Below are 13170 nucleotides of genomic sequence, written 5' to 3' on the forward strand. Positions count from 1 at the left end.
ACAAATATCCAGGTAAACATATAAGAATAACAACTATCCGGCTACACATAAGAATAACAACTATCCAGGTAAACATAAAAGAATAACTATCCGGCTACACATAAGAATAACAACTATCCGGCTACACATAAAAATAACAACTATCCGGCTACACATAAAAATAACAACTATCCAGGGACACATAAAAATAACAACTATCCGGCTACACATAAAAATAACAACTATCCAGGTAAATACACAAGAATAACAACTATCCGGCTACATATAAAAATAACAACTATCCGGCTACATATAAAAATAACAACTATCCAGGTAAACACATAAGAATAACTATCCGGCTACACATGAGAATAACAACTATCCAGGTACACATGTAAGAATAACAACTATCCGGCTACACGTGTGTGTGTGTGTGTGTAACTAAATAAGGTAGAATCGAATCTGTCTACAAGTCTGCCAATATAAACTATATTGTGGAAGCAAAAGAAACCATTATATAAACTATATACGTTCATTTTTAAGATATTATTATATATCTCATTAAAGTTGCTCTGTTATGCTCTACAGGTGACCGAACATATATAAACATAAGACTCTGTGGAACACCCAAGCGGGCTCACCATAGCCCGTGCTACTTCGAACTTCGTTCCAGGTAGCAAATCTTTAACAACAACAACATCATGTGGAACACCTGTTACCCGCGACGCCCAAATTCGCTTACCGCATACTCTCGCCTACACTGAAGAACTGGTTTAATCTTTTTTTTTTAATGTCTATATATATCTATGCCGCGTACCTCCAATGCCGATATATTTATAAGTGGTGGGGCTATAGAACAGTGTATGATAAGTGGTGGGGCCATAGAGCAGTGTATGATAAGTGGTGGGCCATAGAGCAGTGTAAGATAAGTGGTGGGGCCATAGAGCAGTGTATGATAGGTGGTGGGCCATGGAGCAGTGTATGATAAGTGGTGGGCCATAGAGCAGTGTATGATAGGTGGTGGGCCATGGAGCAGTGTATGATAAGTGGTGGGGCCATAGAGCAGTGTATGATAAGTGGTGGGGTCATAGAGCAGTGTATGATAAGTGGTGGGCCATAGAGCAGTGTATGATAGGTGGTGGGCCATGGAGCAGTGTATGATAAGTGGTGGGCCATAGAGCAGTGTATGATAAGTGGTGGGGTCATAGAGCAGTGTATGATAAGTGGTGGGCCATAGAGCAGTGTATGATAGGTGGTGGGCCATGGAGCAGTGTATGATAAGTGGTGGGCCATAGAGCAGTGTATGATAAGTGGTGGGGTCATAGAGCAGTGTATGATAAGTGGTGGGCCATAGAGCAGTGTATGATAGGTGGTGGGCCATGGAGCAGTGTATGATAAGTGGTGGGGCCATAGAGCAGTGTATGATAAGTGGTGGGGTCATAGAGCAGTGTATGATAAGTGGTGGGCCATAGAGCAGTGTATGATAGGTGGTGGGCCATGGAGCAGTGTATGATAAGTGGTGGGCCATAGAGCAGTGTATGATAAGTGGTGGGGCCATGGAGCAGTGTATGCTAAGTGGTGGGACCATAGAGCAGTGTATGATAAGTGGTGGGGCCATAGAGCAGTGTATGATAAGTGGTGGGCCATAGAGCAGTGTATGATAGGTGGTGGGCCATGGAGCAGTGTATGATAAGTGGTGGGCCATGGAGCAGTGTATGATAAGTGGTGGGCCATAGAGCAGTGTATAAGTGGCGGGCCATAGAGCAGTGTATAAGTGGTGGGCCATAGAACAGTGTATGATAAGTGGTGGGCCACAGAGCAGTGTATGATAAGCGGTGAGCCATAGAGCAATGTATGATAGGTGGTGGGTCATAGAGCAGTGTATGATAAGTGATGAACCATAGAACAGTATATGAAAGGTGGTGGAGCAGTATATAAGTGATGGACTAAAGAATAATGTATAAGCGGTAGGCCACACAAAAATGTATGATAACTGGTGGACCATAGAACAGTGTAAGATAAGTAGTGGGCCACATCAGTGTATGATAACTGGTGGACCATAGAACAGTGTAAGATAAGTAGTGGGCCACACAGCAGTGTATGAGAGCTGGTGGACCATTGAAGAGTGTAAGATAAGTAGTGGGCCATACATAAGTGTATGATAACTGGTGGACCATTGAAGAGTGTAAGATAAGTAGTGGGGCCACACATCAGTGTATGATAACTGGTGGACCATAGAAGAGTGTAAGATAAGTAGTGGGCTACACATCAGTGTATGATATCTGGTGGACCATAGAACAGTGTAAAATAAGTAGTGGGCTACACATCAGTGTACGATATCTGGTGAGACCATAGAAGTGTTAAATAAGTAGTGGGCCACACAGCAATGTATGATAACTGGTGGACCATAGAACAGTGTAAGATAAGTAGTGGGCCACACAGCAATGTATGATAACTGGTGGACCATAGAACAGTGTAAGATAAGTAGTGGGCCACACAGCAATGTATGATAACTGGTGGACCATAGAACAGTGTAAGATAAGTAGTGGGCCACACAGCAATGTATGATAACTGGTGGACCATAGAACAGTGTAAGATAAGTAGTGGGCCACACAGCAGTGCATGATAACTGGTGGACCATAGAACAGTGTAAGATAAGTAGTGGGCCACACAGCAATGTATGATAACTGGTGGACCATAGAACAGTGTAAGATAAGTAGTGGGCCACACAGCAATGTATGATAACTGGTGGACCATAGAACAGTGTAAGATAAGTAGTGGGCCACACAGCAGTGCATGATAACTGGTGGACCATAGAACAGTGTAAGATAAGTAGTGGGCCACACAGCAGTGCATGATAACTGGTGCACCATAGAACAGTGTAAGATAAGTAGTGGGCCACACAGCAGTGCATGATAACTGGTGGACCATAGAACAGTGTAAGATAAGTAGTGGGCCACACAGCAATGTATGATAACTGGTGGACCATAGAACAGTGTAAGATAAGTAGTGGGCCACACAGCAATGTATGATAACTGGTGGACCATAGAACAGTGTAAGATAAGTAGTGGGCCACACAGCAGTGCATGATAACTGGTGGACCATAGAACAGTGTAAGATAAGTAGTGGGCCACACAGCAGTGCATGATAACTGGTGCACCATAGAACAGTGTAAGATAAGTAGTGGGCCACACAGCAGTGCATGATAACTGGTGGACCATAGAACAGTGTAAGATAAGTAGTGGGCCACACAGCAGTGCATGATAACTGGTGCACCATAAAGAAAATCACACAATTTCCTGACCACATTTCAATTAAGTTTGCGATGTAATCATGTCATTATTAATGATAATTGTGTGTTAGTCAAGGGTCGTGTTCGGTATTTCGATCATTTTTGCGTTATCCTCGGATATGCCGAATTCGTTTATTAAGATACTGTATGTATCATGTATTTATACATATGGAGTCATCTCTTAACAACATCTATTACCCAACAACTGTTATTTTGTAGTCTTAAAGTATTTGCAATCTTAAATCAAAACAGTTTGTACAGTCTTAAAGCTCAATATTTTTTCAAAGACTTAAATTGATAAATTGCTTACTAAGAATAAATGAAGTGGAAATATATCAAATCATATAATACAACGTCGATATTTTTTTTAGAAAATTGCTGAAAGTTTAGCAAATAGCTAACATAATGACGTAAGTTAATTTGTATTTCTTAAGAAATACAAATTATACAATTGTATAATATTATACAATTCTATAATATTATACAATTCTGTATATATATTATACAATTATATTATACAATACATATTGTATATATTATATATAATATATACAATATTATGTATATATGTATATAATACATATTGTTATATTATACAATTCCATACACAATTGTTTTTCGATGGCAATCACATACAGTATATAGTTGATGTTAAAATCAACGTCGTTTATCATTAACAAAGAGCTTTCCATCCGGTAAATAATTACACTGAAATTTATTCCTTTCTAATAACAAAGTGCAGTTTCATTTGACAATTTTGTTTACAGAAGTTGAGTGTGAGTAATGTAACACACTGTGCACAAAAGACTGAACTAAAAAAAGAAACAAAAGGAGGCGAATCCAATGAACGTCACTTGGAAGGTTGCGGAACGTAGATTAACGGGAGTAAAAAAAACTATGCTAAGATAATACGGCAAATTATTAACTTGGTAATGAATACAAGTTAGAGTAGTGTTTGCTCACCTGAGGCTGGTCCCGGCCTGTGAGTGAAGCCGTGGCCAGCCTCGGAGTGTTACCTGCTCGCACCTGAATCTGTTCTCTGTTTTGCTCCGCCTACCTGGTGGCCGCTAGCCAATCATCGCTGCGAGAAAATCTTGAATCCAACCTCCTCTGAAAAAAAGCTCTGAGGTACTCTTTAGCGTCGCTACTACCAAGCCCCAAGCGGTGTCTTCCGTATAAATAGTGGCGAGAAGGAGAGAACATTGTCAGTCACTGCTCAGGTTCAGAACTGCTCGCAAAGATGGTCTTCGTTCTGGCTCCCGCAACTATCGTGTTGTTGATGATGGTTCTGGTTGCCGTGGCCGCACAAGAAACCGTACGCCGACGAAGAAAGCAGCAGCAGTTTGACCAAACATCGTCTTCGAAACCTAAGAGAAGTGACGACCTGGAGATCGCTAGACCACCACTGCCACCTGGCCCGACTCCAATTCCGTTTCTTGGCAACTTGTATACTCTTTCCAAATACAGTGATTGTCCATATGAAGGTTTCTCTGCTTTAGGGCGGAAGTATGGACCCGTCTACTCTCTCTCAATGGGCAGTAACCCCGCCGTTGTCGTCGGCACGTACGAAACTATCAAGGAGGTTCTCATCACCAAGGCTAACAAGTTCGACGCTCGCCCAGACATCCTACGATTCCGATTATACTTTGGTGGAAACCGTCAGCACTGTAAGTATATCTCATCTTTTCCAAATTTATTTTAGTAAACAGTTTAATATATTCTTACAGTCTTCCGATCAATACAAGGCCCTTCAAAAATATTCCCAAACATCTAAATAATTTCAAGTTATTTATATTAAAGGTATTTTGTCAATATATTGTACGGTATATACAGTTCCTTTCAAAACTTCCATCCAGTTCCTTATTAACTAGCTAAACGCTGTGTCTTATGATGCAAAAGTTTTCAGAAACTGTTTGCGGAAATACCAACTCTGTTTTTTTTTTTTTCGTTAACCTTCACCTTGAACTAGTCAGATACACTACTACTTAACTGTTGTTATTAAAAAACAGAATTTGCTTTAGAGGGAAGATTCCTAAGATATTCAAGAGGAAGTCAATAAATACCTCAGAGAATAAATTAAGAAAAAGAGTTTCACTTTCGTAAACAACAAAAAATAAACTTGTCCAGGCATCGCCTAACACCGTTATTCAAGTCTGTTTCCATATACTAACGCTCAAATTCAGATTCCTAAATACACATCACTTCCATTTTGCGCGCAAGGATGAACATTTGTTACGGTTACACTTAATAAATAAGCCAGTTCAAAAACAAGTGTCACAAAAGCTTCAGTTATTTGCTATGCTTACCAGAATTAGGGACTTATTAAACACTTATGTAACGCGTTCAAATAGATATCTGTACGAAAATCTGTACAACTTGACTGGAAGTTTCAATGACAGGTGGGGCAGAACCTGATTCTGCGGCATTGCCATATCAGTGGTCACTATTTTTCCTTACGCTGAAATATCTAGGTTTGCGCATGTAAATTCAAGAAAATGGTTCTTATACGCGCATTTAATTGCAGGAACTGCTTATGGATTATTATATTAATACAATTATTACCTGAAATCTGTTTTCAAGCACTCGCACAATATACAATATATATTTAAGTATATTAAGATTGCGCAGGGAAAATTAACAAATTTAGAAAATGCATTCAATGTAATTAGGGCTGCATAATTATAAAGTGCAATCAGTATAAATTCCTTATGCGAAGTTGCCAGATACCCACAGTGACTAAGCTAATATAGCTTTCAGTGCTCACGGTGAGTAGGCTAATATTGCTTTCAGTATCCACGGTGGCTAAGCTAAAATCTATTTCAGCCCCCCACCCCCCGTGACTAGGTTAATATCGCTGCACTGCCTTCGGTAGCTAGGCTGTTATCACTTTCAATGCCTAGGGCAACTATGTTGTTGTTTTCGATTCAGCTACTCGGAACAAAATGTTGCAAGTAGCAAAGGCTATGGTGAGCCCGTAGTGGACTTACCTGGCACAGTAGGGGGGCGCCAAAGCAACTAGGCTACCATCACTTTTAGTGCGGGATAGAACTAACGTGTGGGGAATCTAGATTTACCAGGTGGCCCTTGGTGACCTTGGTTTCATTTCCCGCCAGTTGATACTCTCTCGTGGCGTGCAAAACATTTGCTCTTCAATTCCCTAAACTCATTCTTGCTTACATTCATCAATATTCCTACTTATGAAACCATTTCTGCCATAACATTAGAATAAAACTCCCCTATTGTAAATCCAACTGCTCGATAATCCTTGGTATAATATAGAGATAAAGTTATTACCCTTATCTAGGTCCGCGAGATACAATATTTAACTATCCAAATGGAGTGTTGGTAAAGTAATAAAGTCTTGGGGAGTGTGCCGCCCGCAATGTGCTTACGCGGAGAGGAGGGAGGAAGAGAATAGTGCTGTTGAGTGAGGTGGAGAGCAAGGAGATGGTGCTCGAACATTGAAGGTGATCTGCACATTATATACTTCAATTAATTAACCAGCTGAAATAAGGCCCCATATGTCCAATAATGAGAAGACAATAACAAAGTTTTCCGTTTACGAAATATGCCAATATGCTGCTCATTTTCATAATAATTCGTTAATAAATTAAATATTTTTACCGGATGCATATTGACAGTTAAGTATATACGGTTTCTCAATGAAGATGATAATAGCAAGAACTGAAAAAAAAAAGAAGTCAGCCAAGGTCTCGCGCCAGACACGGCCAGACAATGAATGGCAAAGGACCGCCTTAGTCTCGAGGTCGTCTGGTGTCTACCAGGTTTGTTTATCATTCTTCTCGGATCTTCACTATTTTTTTCGTCACAAAGTCAGTTCCTTAATAAGTATTATATTTTGTTTGGTTTTGGTGTTTAATATATTAATTAATCATAAAAGTATACGCTCATAATAGTTTTTATTAGGCCTTCATTTTTTTAAGTCAAATATGAAATTGGAAAAAATTGAGTTATGTATGGGAAATGGTTCAGCTACAAAACCAATCGTTACTGCTCAAGAAGCTAGGCGTAGAGGAGCAACGAAGGAAGTGGTCGTGAGCATCCTAGCAACATCCACACCCCCCGGACCCACTGAAAATTATATTACCCGAGTCAGCTGACTCCCTCTTGGTTGGCTTATACATAATTAGTATTCCCGTTTCAGTGCATAACAAGCTTTTTATTCATATATTGTTTAAATTGTTAAAAATTATTCAAATAAAATAGTTTATCGCATAATTTATTTCATATTAAATATATATTAATCTTCCTCACATTGTGGCGTGTCGTAAGTCTAAGGAGACGGAACAAAGGAATCGCAGGCTAATGAAATCCCTAGGTCAGTTGGGTCACAGAGAAGGCAAACGTATGTAAAGTGGATGTTGGGACAGGAAAGGAAGAGGAAGGTCGGGCCCCTTGTGGGAAGGATGGAGGAAGGAGGGGGGGTGGGGGGAGGGTCCGCCATCACTAAGAATCTGGACTGGTGACATTGGTAATGAGACTCAAGGTCAGAAGAGATGTCTCGGTGCGATACGCCAGAGAGTTGGTCGGGAGATGGATGGATGCGAATCCGATGATATTTTTAGCATCTTTTCAAAGACTGTGAGGCATCTTGACTGACAGCTGTATTTCATTAATTCCATCAAGCATTAAGACATTTTAATAAGAAACGTTTTCGCTCATATTCCTAAATATTTAATAGATATTTATTTCTCCGAAAAATACAACTAGAAAACTGTAATTTGCACAATGAAGTTAACATACAATTTCTTTTCCTTTACAGCACTTGCTCTCTGTGACTGGAGTGAGCACCAGAAGCGTCGCATCACTCTGGCTCGCTCCTTCCTCATGTTCCGTGGCAACGACGACTGTCTCAAGATCTTCGAAGACAACGTCATTTCCGAGATGCCCACACTCACCAACGAGGTTAGTTGTCTATAGGGTCTTTTTTGGTATTAATCTGAAATGTGACATGAACTTTAACTCGTTTTGTAAAAATGTTTCCATGTATAATGATTTTAAAAATTTTTAATTAATTTTTACAATTTTTTCCCCCTCCCATCCAGATTGACATGGTGCTCAACAAACCAATCAATATTAAGGAACTGCTGTCGTATTGCGCAATGAATATATTCTGCGGCTACATGTGCTCCAAGAAATTTGAATACAAGGAGGAAACTTTCCAGCAGCTTGTCAAGAATTTCGACTTCATATTCAATGATATTAACAATGGACATCCAACAGACTTCTTGCCATCTTTAGTTCCTTTCTTTGGTTCCTACTTGAAAAAAATTAATTCAACCACAGCCTCCATCAGAGAATTCATTTTGGACAATATCTGCAGGGAAAAATACAACGTACTGAAGAGTGATCCAACAAAAATCAGTGATCTTGTTGACGCATGCTTCTCAAATCTCCTGGTGAGTTAAAAGTACTGTTCTTATGGTTAAGAATTATGAAATTAAATTTTGTAATGATTTTTGCAAGTCTTCAATACACCTTCTTTTTAATACTTTTTAAACCATTGCAATATCGCAGAATATTACCAATTATTTAATGCTTACACGAATATTCATGATTTTTATTTAATTTTTTAGGTTGAAAACGCAGAAGAAAAATGGGATTGGCAGACCATTCTGTATATTGTGGAGGATCTTCTAGGAGGTTCTTCAGCTATCGGCAACATCGTTATGAGGTTCCTGGGATACACTCTCCAACATCCTGATGTTCTACAGTGCCTTCAGTCAGAGGTTAGTATTCAGTTATTTAATCTTTGTTAAGAATTTTTTGTAAACAAAATATTTGCTTACATATTTTTTACTTTGCATATTTCAAATTAAATCCGATTTTTTAAATCAGTCTAATATGCCCCCGTTCCGAAATTTCCTAATCGCATTCTTCACGGACAATCAACAGTAAAATGAAATGTTATTTTTTTTATCTTACAGATTGACAGCAAAATTGGAAGGGAACGAGCCCCAACTCTCAATGACAGACATGATATGCTTTACAGTCAGGCAGTACTTTACGAAGTGTTAAGACTTACGTCATCTCCTATTGTACCACATGTATCAACCGAAGATACCACCATCGGAGGTGAGATACCATTGTACACCACACCCCAAATACAACATGATTATATTAGTAATGATTTTTAAAATATTCTAAATGTTATGTATATACAAATTATTCAGCTAATTACTGCATAACAAAATTTTACATTATTTCTTTTCACTTTCCAGATTACTATGTAGAGAAAGGATCAATAATATTCGTAAATAACTTCGAAATGAACAGTTCCCCTGACTTATGGGACGAGCCCCAAAAATTCAAGCCAGAAAGATTCCTTGTTGACGGCAGCCTGAAGAAACCTGCTCACTTCATCCCCTTCAGCACCGGGAAGCGAGCATGTGTAGGGTCCAAGGTGGTCACCAACATAACCTTCATCGTCATCACTACCCTACTGCAGAGATACAACATTGCTATTCCTGAAGGCACTAAACCCGAACTCCCAAGAGGAAAGATCTCCTTAGACTGGGATGCATTTGATCTTATATTTACGCAACGTAAGTGAACGTACATATTATCTTAACTTATTCACATAAAGGAGAAAATATAAATGCTTTCTTCATAAGTCAAAGGATAAATTACAGTAAACTGAGACTATTACAAATATACACGTTTAATTTTGCGTGGTTGTGTTTAAATTGTCATATTCTTCAATTAAATACTCACATTAAACACCATGAAAATTATGACTCCAATATACATTGGTCACTTTCACTTCTGCATTTTAAATTATATAAAATTAAATTATAGTACAAAATAACATTGATTTTCATTGTGAAACAATGAAAGTATTTTGAAAATTTAAAAGTGGATATATTAGCATTGCCTTGAGAAACAACAAAATTAACAAAATAGCAAAACAATACTAAGTATCATTATGTTTTAACATAAATGAGTGTCTCGGAGGACCTCACATCTGACTACCTAAACTTACGAATTCCGTCCAGATATGTTTGCTATTCTTTAATTTGGCACGTTTTACATTTTCATTGTTCTGTTATCAATGGAATGGATGTTTATGCAAACCACTGAGGCTATTCTTTATATAGGTATTATAATTGTTATGCTTTGGGATATATAAAGCTACTCGGAACTTATAACGGAGAAGTAGATTTTGGATGGGAATAACAATACTGCTAACTCTAGTTGTAAGGAGAAATTATTCACTCAGTACCACTTGTAGTTTTTCTGGAATTACCGAAAACGTTGTACACAAATATGTTGTAAATTTACTAGAAAGTATGAAAATTATATTTATTATACAAAAGACACCTGACAGAACCTCGTTTTGTGTAACGACTTTAGGATGTGCTTTAATTAAGAACACGTGCCGACGTTTCATATAAGGATTGTAAATTGTATTTTTACTATACAAAACCATTCTTAATCTTACTTCATTATAATACAAATCCTTTCACTAAAAATTTAATCAGCTCACATACCACTGCTCACAGAAATCCAATCTTGGCAAGCCTTTCTGACATAATGTAGAGTGAACAGTAACTGCAGGGTTCGTAACATCAATCAAATGTTTCAAAATATAATGTGTAGGTGTAGTGTGACAAGATTTTATTCATAAAAATACCCGCTTCAACAATCAAACTCATAGTGACTGTACTGTACATCCTTGGTAATTAGATCTTGTGGGGGTATTTTCATTGGCTGTTGGTCTCACCTAGTCCCTATTATTGTTACTTGTGACGAAGCAAGCAATTTTGAGTCGATGGTTGCAATCTGATCAACAACAGCAGGTTAATGTGACAAATGCTTCCCTATACAGTACTTTAAGTTGCTTACTTCGCTGCATATTTATTACTGTATGTTATCAGCAATATTTCTGGCAAATAAAGTCACTGGAAGATATAATGCTCAATGGTTAAGATTTTTTGTTACAACTAAAGGTATTATATTTTTGAATGACTTTATCTATTTGTGTAAATGTGTTTTAAGTGCTCTCATGTTATGTTTTACCTGGTAATGCAGGTTATCAATTCTCTCAATTATTTATATTAAATGATCGAGTGATTTTCCCATGACAATGTTTAATTACTTTTAGCAATCAGTGAGGATTGAAACGCATGACTCACAGTGAAGCTGTTTTACCTCAGTGAGTAAAACGTTGTGAATATGGTCAGTCAGCGAAGAGTCGCTGATAAAAAATGTTGTGAATGTGGCCGATCAGCGGCGAGTCGCTGATACAAACGTTTTTGATCTCCACGTGTATATTCTGGTCGAACAGTTTTTTTTAATAAGTTCTCATGTTCTCTTCATTTCGATGGAGGCCATTCAGTACCCATTTACGTGCCCACCTTTATTGTATTTATTTTTGCATTTCCTGTGTTTCACTTCATGTTTATGTTTTGTGCTTTATACAGAAACGGAATAAAAATAAATTAAATTAACTGTCGACTTTTCCTTCAGTTTAACCTGTGTAATAATATCTGAAGCAAGGATTTTTTCATATGAATAATCTGATAAAATTTGATGACTAAGCTTTCGGTGGCAATATCAAACAGCTCGACAATCATTATGATAATATATGGTTCACAAATTATGACGATTTATCACTCAGCTGTGATATATAATCACAGCAAATATTATTCCTAATACCCATATGAAGTTGTGCAAAACAAGGCAAATAAAAAGCGCAAAGATCATGCAATTTAATTATATATATATATATATATATATATATATATATATATATATATATATATATATATATATATATATATATATATACACACGTTTCACTGAATATGACTATATTCTGCATTGATTATTTTCTTGTTTAGGGCTTCTATCCCTCTGACTAGTGCTCTTGCATCTTGGTTTAACTGGAAGGTTAAACCAATCTTCTTCCAGTTAAACCAAGATGCAAGAGCACTAGTCAGAGGAATAGAAGCCCTAAACAAGAAAATAATCAATACAGAATATGTAGTCATATTCAATGAAACGTTTATAAATGAAAACCTGCTGCCAGTATTCACTAATATTATATGGTTCTATATATATATATATATATATATATATATATATATATATATATATATATATATATATATATATATATATATATATATATATATATGCGAACAAGCCTGAATGGTCCCCAGGCGTATATGCAACTGAAAACTCCACACCCCAGAAGTGACTCGAATCCATAGTGCCAGGAGCACTATGCAACTGGTGTACAGGAGACCTTAACCGCTCGACCATCACGACATGTCCGTTCGTGATGGTCGAGCGGTTAAGGTTTCCTGTACACCAGTTGCATAGTGCTCCTGGCAGTATTGGTTCGAGTCACTTCTTGGGGTGCGGAGTTTTAAGTTATATCCTGTATATATATGTGTGTGTTTGTGTGTGTATGTGTGTGTAAATCACGAAAATTAACGTGATGAAAAACGTGAGTGTCAGACCACGGCGGAAGAATTGAAACAGGAATTTCCTTAAGTACTTTCGTATATTAATTCATCTATATTATGATGTATTTATTATGTATATATGTATTTATTATGTATATATTATGATATACATCTCTTCATTCCTTCTAAAGATGTATTAATATACGAAAGTTTAATCAAGTTTAAATAATAATTTTAAATAAAGTTTAAAATAATAATTGTAAATATTATTATATTTTAATATGAACATAATTTATTGACGTAGTAATGTTAGTTTAGGTTAGGTTAAGATAGGTTTGGTCAGGATAGGTAGGGAAGGTTGGGGAGCCGGTCGGCCGAGCGGACAGCACGTTGGACTTGTGATCCTGTGGTCCAGGGTTCGATCCCAGGCTCCGGCGAGAAACAATGGGCAGAGTTTCTTTCACC

The 13170-nt window shown here is 37.5% G+C and overlaps 1 protein-coding gene across 1 annotated transcript; it reads left to right on the plus strand.

Moving 5' to 3' along the window:
• The first annotated feature begins 4462 nt into the window (after positions 1-4462).
• On the plus strand, positions 4463-11742 carry LOC123757873 (cytochrome P450 307a1). The gene is made up of 6 exons (XM_045741770.2): positions 4463-4938; positions 8055-8197; positions 8338-8691; positions 8869-9021; positions 9220-9367; positions 9514-11742. The coding sequence occupies exons 1-6, from the start codon at positions 4512-4514 to the stop codon at positions 9843-9845; spliced, it is 1557 nt and encodes a 518-aa protein (XP_045597726.1). The 5' UTR covers positions 4463-4511; the 3' UTR covers positions 9846-11742.
• Positions 11743-13170: the final 1428 nt, after the last annotated feature.

The sequence above is a fragment of the Procambarus clarkii genome, chromosome 40 (assembly GCF_040958095.1).
Source record: "Procambarus clarkii isolate CNS0578487 chromosome 40, FALCON_Pclarkii_2.0, whole genome shotgun sequence".
Classification (NCBI taxonomy): domain Eukaryota; kingdom Metazoa; phylum Arthropoda; class Malacostraca; order Decapoda; family Cambaridae; genus Procambarus; species Procambarus clarkii.